The following is an 11,853-nucleotide window of genomic DNA, read 5'->3' as shown; positions in this document are numbered from 1 at the left end:
CTTATGGTCATGTGCCAAAATGCTTGCAAGCATGGAGACCAATTTCTGTCCCATCAGGAGAAGAAGACATTGTAATCAGTACCACTGGGTCTCATCTGGATGCGCTGAATACTGACGCAGTAACAGCTTGGGCAGCTCAGCTTACCTAGTGGCTTCCTCATTCTCTTCTTTCTTAATGCATTTTGCCCTTTCATCTTTCCACCATCCAGTCCCACCATCTCACTGATAGCAGCTATGGTTCCTTTTGGTTTCTCCTATGTACTCACTCAACACACAAATGTGACGGTTTGGAGGAGCACTTAGATTCTTGGCTTGGTTTGGTGACCTAGCTTGAATTACAGAGCTCTGAATAGTGCTAGAGCTGAGCAACATAAGATAGATGGTAGAAATGGCAGAAGACTACACAAAGCAGAAGACTACACAAGCAGAAGACTACACAAAGTTGCTGGTTTTCTGTCTGTAACACGTGGTTTACCTTCTCTGTTGCACTCAGCAGGCGAGTGGCTCGTTAGTGCAGTAAAGCATTTTCCAGCAAACTACAAGTTAGTGTTTGGGTTGTGGGGTTGTGTCTTGTTGTTTTGTTTTGTTGTGTTTTGTTTTTTAAACAAAGACTCATACTTTTCTTATCTGGATTACCTTATGCAGCTTTCTGTTTTGTGGCTTAATTAATCTTATTTTAGGGGTGACAAGCAAAAGTCTGTGCATTTCAGTAGGTAAGAGTCTGCTCAAGTTGAGGTACCACTATATATCAGCCAGAAATTGCCCCAAATGCCCAAAGCTCTGTCAGTACCAGCAATTTCTGTGGATGGCTTCTAGCAAGGCCCTCCAAAAGGTCCTCTTTTCCTGTGAGAGCCTGTCTGAGTCTCATACCACACAAACAGGACCTCCAGCTGGCTCAGAGGAAAGAGTTCATATTGCCACAAAGTTTCTTGGGATAACATCCTGGAGCGTAGAGGGGCCCATGAAAGCTGGCTGATATTTAAGAATCCCCTTCTCCAGGCCCAAGAGCAATGCATTCCAGCTAAGAGGAAGTCAGGTAGAAACTCTAGGAGGCCAGTGAGGACGAGCAAGCAGCTCCTAGAAAAGCTCAGCCTTCAGAAGGAAGCATACAGGGGGTGGAAGCTGGGGCAGGTATCCTGGGAGGATTACAGAGAGGTTGCCCGAGCAGCTGGGGATCAGGTGAGGAGACCCAAATCCCTGCTAGAATTAAATCTCACCAGGGATGTAAAGAGCAGTAAGAAAAGCTTCTATAGCTATGTCGGGGATAAAAGGACAACCAAGGAGAGTGTAGGCCCTCTGCTGAAGGAAATGGGTGAGATAGTAAATACAGGATGTCCCGGCTGTCCTGGGTCACCTCCTTGTCCCCTGCGTACCTTAGCATGTCTTCTAGGAGGATCTGTTCCCTGATCTTCCCAGGCACAGAGGTGAGGCTGATATGTTGGTAATTCCCAGGGTCCTCCTTTCTACCCTTCTTAAATATGAGCATAACATGTCCTTCCTTCCAGTCCCCAGGGACTTCACCTGACTGCCATGACTTTTCAAACATCATGTACAGTGGTTTTGCAACTACATCCGCCAATTCCTTCAGGACTCTGGGATGTATCTCATCAGGTCCCATGGACTTGTGTATCTTCAGGTTCCTCAGATGGTCATGAGCCTTATCTTCACTCACAGTAGGGAGAACCTCGACAGTGTGTGCTTACAGCCCAGAGAGCCAAACACATCCTGGGCTGCATCAAAAGAAGTGTTGCCAGCAGGGCCAGGGAGAGGATTCTGCCCCTCTGCTCTGCTCTGGTGAGAGTCCACCTGGAGTACTGTGTACAGTTCTGGTGCCCTCAGCACAAGAAGGATATAAACCTGCTGGAGAGGGTCCAGAGAAGGGCCACCAAGCTGATCAAATGGCTGGAGCACCTCTGCTGTGAAGACAGGCTGAGTTGGGGCTGTTCAGCCAAGAGAAGAGAAGGCTCTAGGGAGACCTTATAGCACCTTCCAGTACCTGAAGGGCCTACAGGAAAGCTGGGGAGGGGCTTTTCATCAGAGAGGGAAGTGACAGGACAAGGGGTGATGGCTTTAAACTGAGAGAGGGGAGATTTAGGTTTGATATTAGGAAGAAATTCTTCACTATAAGGGTGGTAAGGAGCTGGAATGGGTTGCCCAGGGAAGTTGGTGAGGCCCTATCCCTGGAGGTTTTTTAAGACCAGGTTGGATGAGGTTTTGTGCAACATGGTCTAGTGGTAGGGTTGTCTGCTCATGGCAGGGGGGTTGGAACTTAATGATCTTTAAGGTCCTTTCCAACCTTAAGATTCTATGATTCTATGAAATCAAACTTCTGACAGCCTGCAGAAGTCTGTGCAAACCTGTACCAGCTGGTTTTGAAAGAGGATGCAGCATTTTTGCCATTTTTTTTTCTCCTTCTGAGAAGGAGTCCCAGTTAATTTATTCTGTCACATCCACTAAGACTTTCAGTGGCATCATCACTGTCCCTACATTACTCAGTCAAATGATACACATGATGACATCCAAAAATAATGCATTTGTCTTGGTTACTTGAACACCACAGGACTTCAACAACCAAAAGATTTCAGAATAACTGCTTCAAGGGAAAATACACTTACACATTACAAATATGGGCACCACTACTACAGCTAAAGTAGATAGTGCTTGTTTTAGGAGATTTTAATTTGGTATACCTAAAGTTTTGGGAAAACAAGGTTCAGCATTCTCAAACCATTGAGAAACCTCTATGAATGTGGCCATGGTAAAGCCTTCTATTTTAACTAACTGCAGATATTAATGAGCCCCAAAGGGAGAAGAAAAGTATTTTCTATCAGTACTTTTTACGACAGTCTTAGCAAACATGTTGTCCCTAGTAGATGAAGAAACAATTAGTGTATCTGGATGGCTTGGCTTCATTTTAGGACAACCAGCTGTTGTTTCTTCAACTCATTTTAGGCCTAGGAATTACTTATTTTTTTTTATTTTAATTGGGGGGGGGGTGGTGGTGGTGGTGGTAAAGAAAAAAGGAGAAAAAACAAAAAGGAGGGGAAAAAAAAGAGAAAGGGAGAATAAATTTTTTAAAAGAGAGAAAATTAGAAAAGAAGGGAAAAAATTAGGGTGGGGGTTGGTAGAAATCTAAAGAGTCTTTCTGTACATAAGACAGTGGAAAGAATTCCAGTTAGAATATGCTTTTGCAGAAACCCTTTTCTTAGCAGAACATCACTTGTTCAATGCAATTCTGCAGCTGTTTGCTTTTCTCATTAAAGAAAAACAGCACTTAGAGGGGTAGCTACAGTAAGCCACAAATTAATAGGCATCTGGTGCTATTCCCAGGCTTCAAAGACAAATAATATTCAGTCTTTAAATATGGATAATTGTAAAGATTATAAAGTAGGTATATTTCAAAGTTTTTGGAGAAAAATAATCACTGTCTAGGAAGTCTAAGAATAAGTCTAGGAAGGAAAAATTGTCTCCTAGCTTAAAAAAATGGCTCCAACTGTATACAATATACTGGTTTTCTGTTACGCAAAAATATTTGAGTCATGCTTATCTGCTATTTACAGAACCTTTATTAGCTTCTTTATTCAGTAGTAGAGAAATTATATGGCATTTGACTGTAATCCAGGTCTTTATCTTGGACTGAAAAAGGAAAAGGTCAGAGGTACCAGCTTTTTATGTACTTGGGTAACTCCATGGAAATATGCTGAGAAAAAATATTCTACAGGTAGCTCCTGGGATAGAGATTACCAAGGTTTTAAAATAAAACTTGACAGACCCTAATTGTACTTGATAAGATTACTCCGTACTGTCATTTCAACTTCTGAAGCATATTTGCTCCATTTGTAAGCAAAAGTATTTCTCCCCTATTAATAACCATAAAAACAAGTACCTTAGTTAAAAGTCAGGGGTTTGCTACAACTGGTAACTGCTTCTCAGGCCACCACATACCTGTGCAACACTATTTCCTTCACTGGTTTTGGCAGAAGAAACTGCCTGAAAAGCACTTCTACTACCAGCTGGCCAGAAAAGGTAGAACCTGCTTTGGCTGCAGAGCTGAAGTAGCTCTACATGGCTAAAACCAGCTGGCACTGTCACCTAAAATGTCTGCCTGCAAAGGAAATATTCAATACCGACGTAAGAACAGCCTTGCTCAGTAGGACTTTTTTTTCTTTCTTTCTTTTTTTTCTTAACAAAGAAATTGAGGTGGAATTATATATGGAGGTGGACACAGGGACTGCAGATGAAAGCAACATCCCATCCCTAACAGAAAGGCTGGGCTCTGAGGTGAAGTCCTTTTGATTCAGCCTTTGCACAAGCCAGGTAGAAAAGGGTCTCCATCCTCCGCAAATCTGCTCCAGCCAAGCCTTGAGCGTCAGGCTGGTCTGGCTTCCAAATATCTTAATATCCACATATTTTACTGGGGTAAACAAAAAGGAAAAGCAAACAAACAAACGAAACCACAAACCAAAGCCACGAACCCAGCAAATTCCAGAAAAACAGGAAAATTCAGGAAATCACACGCAGGTTGGAAGAGCACGTGACGCTGTGGTGGGGGGGGCGCAAGACCCTGCAGGAAAGGGAAAGATACCTGCATCTTCTTGTGAAAATTACAGTCCCTTCCACGGAAAACTGTTCACTGCTGCCGCCCAGAGGTTACAGGCTGCCCTTTCCTTAAAAATACCTAGCACCGCCTACCTGCACTGCTAGCTACCTCTGCTGCATCTTCTTCAGGTGCAGTGTACCAACAGCCTGGAGTCCCGTCATCAAGAATGTTCACAAATAAGGTAAAATGTAATCCATACTGAAAAATCTGTATTATCATCAATATGGACTAAATGACTCTTCAATCTAAACCCTGCATTAATTATACTGGAAGTTAATTTCCCTGTTCCTTTTGTTTCTAAGAGACAGCTGCAGTACCTACAACAATCCCCAAGTCTCTACAAGAAGAAAAGTGATTCTAGGCAGATCTGGGTGGTGTCAGGATATGTTTGACACCTGGTCTGCGTATTTCTAGAACAGTTCAAGCAAAAAAAAATATCACCACTGAACATCAGAAAGGGCATATAAAGTTCAAGTCACCTTAACTGTACATTGAATGGATCGTTGTAGATGAACAGGGAGAGTTGTCCAGGCTTTTACTGATGGCATTTAACATAAGCAATCAGAACAACAAGTCTCAATGATCATTCCACTTTGAGGCATGGCAGGCTTAAAATAATGCTGCTTTTCTGGGTGTATTTTTCTATGCAGTACCATGCAATCTCCATTCACTGAAGGGAGGATGGTGGCACAAATTTGCAATTTGATCATGCAGCTCAGCCAACCCAGAAGATCAGTTTGACCTCCTGCAAAGAGAAGGTTTAGCTCCTGGCTCACATCAGACTTCTTGTTGCCTTGCCATGCAATGCTGTTGCTTGGCTTGAGCTTTGGTGTTCAAGCAGGTTCCCCTTGTTTTGTGAATCTCACCAGCTCACTAGTAAAAATGGATTCAACAACCCCATGCACAAATCTCTAGCTGGTTTGTGAACTGAATCAGCTTAGTGAATAGCTTCTCAAATGCTAGAGCTACTGTAAGGAGGGAGATGCAGCAGCTTCTGTTCAGAGCCAGGATGAAAACCACTACTTACTTGTGTTGCAGCAAGGCTGCTGTATTCAAAATCACATTTATTAGATCAGATCAGGGGCTGGAGAAGCGAGAAAGACATGAGGTTTTAAGCCCACTGCTCCTGCTTTATCTCATTCCACAAGCCCCTACTGCTCTTACACAGCTCTAATACCACTACTACACTTGCATCATCATGCTGCAATTTGCTTTGGCATTGCTTTTCAAAGGCATCTTTCCTTCTATGATTAGTTCTTTTCCTCCAATCCCTCCTCCTTCAGAAATGTGCAAATGCCTGCTTGGTTATAGCTTTAGGTTATTGGCAGGGCACAGGAGACCAGTTTCTTATATGCATTCTCTCTGCAGACTCTCACCTTTGCTTTTTATTCAAATTCTACTGTGATATTCACCTTCTGAACAAGTCAGATCCTCAGCTCACCCTTACAGATGCAGATTCAGTACATTAGTGCATTATCCTAAGGCACTTTGCATACCTGCCTGGAGACAAATGTTCATGTATAAATATGTTTTCTGTTCATGGTCAATCATGCAGAGACCTGAGTAAAATGCTGGTCAGTCCAGTGCTAATTAATTCTCTTTGCAAAGATAAAATGTTCTGGGCTTCAATCATACTCTTTAGTCTCTATTATTACATTTTTATTAAGTAAATAATCAAAAGTAAGCTTGGTTTAATGAATCTTACATTGTGTACCTCATTTCATTTTCACAGAAAAAAACCCACATTTATATGGAAAACCAGTTAAAAAAACCAGCAACACCACCACCACCACTTTCTAGGTATTGTGATCAGGTGCAAGTTACTTGTTAGAAAGTGAGATCTACACATGGCAGCAACTGCAGCCTGAGCAGCATCACAGTGCCAGAGAGCACACCAAATTCACCACTTTAGTGCACCATACCAAGACAAAGGGACAAAGCACGACTAACAACAGACAGAGTGCACATGCAGTGGAAGAGACCAGGCAAGCTCAGATGTCCTGTTACAGTCCTTATTCCATTTGCTGTCTGTAATTGTTGACTTCAAGGGCTGGTTCCAACATGCACTTCTTAATACCCAAGAGGAAAACTAAAAAGGCAAATGCTTAGACAATGAGAAGACAAATCATCATCTGTAAAAGCAAAGGTCCTCCAATTTGAGCATGATGCTGTGTAAAACAGGAAATGGAACACTATGTTTGGCATCTGCCATTGAGGAGGACACATTAAATGGAAATCACTGGAGCTGAATGGAGGCTGGTGAGCTTCGCCTTGGCTAAGAAAACATAATGAAATTTGACCGGTAAAATTGCAAGTTCAACAACTTTTAATTATTTTGAAGGGAAATAATTCAGACATTTTTCAAACATGTATTTAAATTGGTACTACCTGTTCTTTTCACTGCCTACTATCAAAAGACTTGGAATTTGAAACAGGTTCTAAGTATTTTACCTCTTCAGATAAACAATTAAAACACATGCTTAAATGGAAGAGCTGGTGGCACCAATTTTTAAGACAGCCTCTGAAAGCATTTCAACCGTAAGGATAATTTTTACTCCCTTCTGTAAGCTTGTTATGGCTGCCCCACTATTCTAGTAAAATATGTAATCCATGTAGACACACTCTAGTTAGCACAGACTGGCAAGCTACAACAATGACAGGCAGAAGCAGCTGTGGGGAAGACAAGGCAAATTAGAGAATCTGTAAGATTTTTGTATTTTGTAAAGCACAAGTATACTTGTAAGACACATCGTGATTGAAAGGGCATAAATATCCAACAATTAAAACCATTTTTCATGACAGCAGATGACAAGATGACTAAATCCAGTTCAACTCTTATCACCCTTGACAAAACTTTAAAATACGTGACTCTTGCAAGAGAAAATCACAAGATATATAAACTGGGCATATGTAAAGAATTACTGCTGATACCTTGAGTCTATCTGGTCTATTTTCCAGCCATCAGTCCTCAATCCCTCCACCTAGTACAGATTATAAATTATTTACTACTTTGGATGCTGCAGCAAAGTGGGCTAGGGCCTTGGCATATGCTTCAATGAAAAAAATAGAAAAGCTTGTGCTGCTGAAATTTGCAGTTAAAGGGATTGGAAAAAAGATGGAGAACCCAGTATGATAAATTCTTATTTCTTAAATAGCAATCCTTCCGAGTAATGCCTGATTCTCTTTACTAGATGTTAGTACAATGGTATCTACAATTAACAGATCTTGAAAAAGGTTACATACCCTAGAAGTCCAGAGTCTCAAAGCAAGAAAACAACAAAAATTGTTAACAGTGAAAGAAAGCACAACTTACAGAATGCAGCATGTAATGGGGCAACTTGATAGAAACCACAAGCAGTCCCCAAACAGGGGAAAACTGATGGAAAGAGAACATGGTCAGAGTAAACAAACACATTTTCACAAAGCAGAGAAGGAACACTATGCACACTAGTGAGGCAATAATGTGTTTTGATGATGATCTTGAACTTGTTAATGCAAACTGTTTAATGGACACTACAACCAATTTCTTCCAAGAAGTCAGAAGGAAATGTGTCTTGATTAATGCAATGAACACTTACATGAATCTGTTTCAAAGATGTAAGAAACAAAAAAACCCTACTTTAGTATTAATATTACTACAATTTTAGGGTTTTTTTAGGAACAGTGAGAACACTTACATAGAAACCCTTAAGTGGCAAGTAGTGTGCATATATGAACATGGCTTTGTGTACGTTCTGAGACATCTACAACCTGACTAGAAAAGAGAAAGGAAGAAAATCTTGCAACCTATGAGTCTATCTGGAATGTGTATATCGTCCCAAAACATTAATCCTTTTTTTCCAGCTACTTCAATTTTTCTGCATTTTCTGTGACCCCACTTTGTCCTCAGTTCTGTACTGAGAAACAAACTCAGTCACCGTGTACATTTTCTGCTTTTAAAGAGACATAAATTGGTGGACAACACTGCTTGTTCTTGGTAGCTCCTCCTGTCAGCAGCAAAGGAGAAAGCTGGTCCTTCTGTACCTTAAAACAAGAAGTATTAAGTCTCAACAGTACTTATCTGTGAAGCCCTATTTCCAAGGTAATCAGATATGGGTCCTTTTAACAACCAAAAATATAATCGTCACCAGCTATTCTGTCCTAGCATTCAGAGTGATTAAATACTGATGGTTCACCCTCCAACTTCTGCTATGAAAAGTGAGGGAGAGGTGTTTGCTATCAATGTCCAAGGGAGAGTCACTTCACCTCTGGACCACGGCTTTAAAGGAAGAGCCTCATAATTCCTGGAACAGCCTCTCTTCTGAATTAGGAGCACAGACACTTGCTGCATGTGCACTTTCATTGTCTTCTTGATAATAAAAAGAAGTACACCTAGATACATTAAGATGCTGGCAAAAATTTGAGTAGTTTGGACAATACAAAATAGGTATAAGTCCTTCTTCAGAGTCTTTCAAACAGTTTATGTCTCACTCAGTCACAGAGACCCACAGCAGACTAGGAAAGAAACAGCACTGCATCCAAATAACTTCTTCAGTGGGAAAAATGAGTCCACTCTAAAATACCTTAAGTGACTGGAGAAGTCTTTAGTAGCCCCCATAATCACCTCTTCCTCTCCTTCCTTTAGGCTATTTCAGAATTTGATTTCAACTAACATTTAAGACATACCTTGATATTGATGTTCTAGCCCTGGTAAGAAAATAGTAGCACCCTTAGCATAACCTTAACATACTGCCAAGGTTTAAGACTGGGCTGGCTATTAAATGGATGACAGATGCCCTCTGTTAACCCTTTCCCCTCCTTTCTGTTGTGGGGCTGTTGATACAAAACCAGTATTGTGCTCCCCTCTCTTAACATCTGGCATTTCTCAAATTGTGGTTAAAGAAAATTAGTAGCCATTCACTCCAAATTATTACACATAATTTAAAATAAATCATATACACAGTCTCAAAAATGCAAATAAACTGCCTGGTAAACATTCAGCTAAGGTAGCTGGAATCAAAGCACATAATCAAAGCATCAAATCAGATTCACATATGCAGACATTCTTATACAGCCTTTCGCTATTCAGTTTAGTAGCAGCTATCTTCAGCTATGACTTCCTTTCCCTGCTCCCTTTAGTTCTTTGTTTGGAAATATGTCTGTGTCAGATTCTAAACAGTAGTTTATACCCCTGAATAACCTGAAAATTGAGAGGGGCTGTATCAGATATTCCCCCCATTTTACTCTACCACTAATTAGCCAAGTAAAAAAATCTGTTAATGTTTCCTTCAGGCTGGGTTTTTTGGCAGTAACTGAGACTTCCTTAGAAACAGTTCACTACAGTTTAAACTCACTATACATTGCTAATTTAAATTATATTTTATAGTCACAAAATAAATGCTGTTACAGAAATCAGTGAGCTGCAGCCTTCAGTAACTGAGAGTATGTCTTTATAAGCCTGAACACTGATTGCCAGTGCCAATCAGGTCTAATTGGGATTAACTTTGAAGGATTTAATACTACTCATACACCTAGGTGGAATTAGAATGAAGCACTCAGCAAAGTATTATTAAAGCAAAAGATACAAACAGGAAAAATGTCAGAAACACTTCTCTTAACTGTAACACTTATGTGCTTAATATAGGTAAACTATGAATTAATATGGGGTCTAGGTTTGCTTGTCATTTTCTTAATCTAAAAAATGTTCCCCCTAGACAGGACCAGTGGGAAACAAAGGATTCCTTATTAGCATGAAACAATGTCTTTAATTGCTTTGGAGAAACTATATTTAAACATACACATCTAGAAAACCTACTGAACAATTCCAGCACCTGTGCACATTCAGGTGCTCCCAGGAAAACCACAGTATTTTACCTCATGCTAAGCATGCAAGTCTTGAGTCTCAGGCTGGGTAATCTGATTTTCACAGGTGCTGAACAGTGCAGTTCTCAATGGACTAGGAGTAGTTGTGGATAATCATGACCTCTGACCATGAACGCATTAATTAAGGGACTGATTTGATGTAAAACGCATAAACTTAACCCAGTTTAATTAATGTCCAATTAGCTGCATTGTACTTTATCTTAGAAGAAATTATGGACAACTATCTGCTATTAAAAATGGACCCACATCCTATCCGGCTAAGGACAGTGACGGGTGACTCCTACAGTTGGAGATTCAATTTTGTCCCGTTTGGGTCAGTCTGTCAGTCAGGCATGCACCACCACCAGAGAGTTGTGTGAATGCCTTATCAATAAAGTTTGTTTTGCTTTTTTTTTTTTTAACCTTTGCTTGAAATACTGGTTTGATTTTTCTAGGTCAAAATAGGGTACAGTAGAAATCAACAAGCCACTTGATTGATATAATGAAGAAGTAAATTCATTCCTTCCTAATTACAAGGAAGACAACAAATTTATTAGTGCGTACAAGACTGTATTTTTAAGATTTAAGAAAAACAAACCCAAGCTGTGGTCCACTGCAATAGCTTCTCCTTTGGGACTGTCCTTGAAAAAAAAAAGTCACAGACATTATTTTCATTCTACTCTTGTTAGTTCCTGAAGTGTGAGAGCCTCCATCACTCCTTCACATGGCACAAGTGGGGCTGGAGTTCTTATTTTGCTTTATTTTGGAGGAAGCCAGAAGGGGAGGGGATTAAGAACAAGTGCATTTGCCCCGTATACAAGAATATCTCCTGAACAGATGCTTCTGTTTCTATGGTAACTATGACAACATACACACAAACATTAACAAGACTCAAAACATTTTTGTGTATGTTATCAGGAGAGATTTAAATTTTTCATTATACATTCAAGAAGTTTCCACTAGCTCCAAAATCTTAAGAGATTTCAGTCTTCATGAACAACCATTTACCTGACATAACAGAATGAATACAGCACACAAGTTGTTTTGGAAATTATTTAATTTACAAATGATTACACTGTTTCTTAAAAAAACATGGTGTCAAATCTTACCAACTCTTCAGTCAGATAGTTGCATTGATGTAAATTGTCTTTTTAGCTCAATTTCCACTAGGAAGTCAATTTCTCCAGTAATGCTTCTATTCCTTTTACATTTTTTATCAGCTTCAACTTTGGGACAAGCTTTTTCAGTCCTTTTTTGACTGTATTTGATACTTTTTGATCAGCACTCCGGAGAAGGCTACAAGAAACATGAGAAAAAAACAAGGATGTCAAAGGTCAGCAAGAAGGTTATAGGAAAAGAAGCTGTCCGTGTAAGGTCACAATAACTATTTAGGAAGAGTGTAGTTTAGAGCA

The 11,853-nt window shown here is 40.2% G+C and overlaps 1 protein-coding gene across 1 annotated transcript in view; it reads right to left on the bottom strand.

Annotated features, from left to right (window-relative positions):
- Positions 1–11,542: 11,542 nt before the first annotated feature.
- Positions 11,543–11,853, bottom strand: part of KIAA0020 (KIAA0020 ortholog) — a 25,599-nt gene continuing 25,288 nt past the window's right edge. Inside the window, 1 exon segment of the mRNA XM_009996993.1 lies at positions 11,543–11,737. Coding sequence (XP_009995295.1) covers positions 11,608–11,737 — 130 coding nt within the window. The 3' untranslated portion in view covers positions 11,543–11,607.

This window comes from Chaetura pelagica, unplaced genomic scaffold (genome assembly GCF_000747805.2).
Source record: "Chaetura pelagica isolate M959 unplaced genomic scaffold, ChaPel_1.0 scaffold614, whole genome shotgun sequence".
NCBI lineage: Eukaryota > Metazoa > Chordata > Aves > Apodiformes > Apodidae > Chaetura > Chaetura pelagica.
The sequence above is the reverse complement of the archived record's forward strand: the minus strand, read 5'-3'. Positions and strand labels throughout refer to the sequence as shown.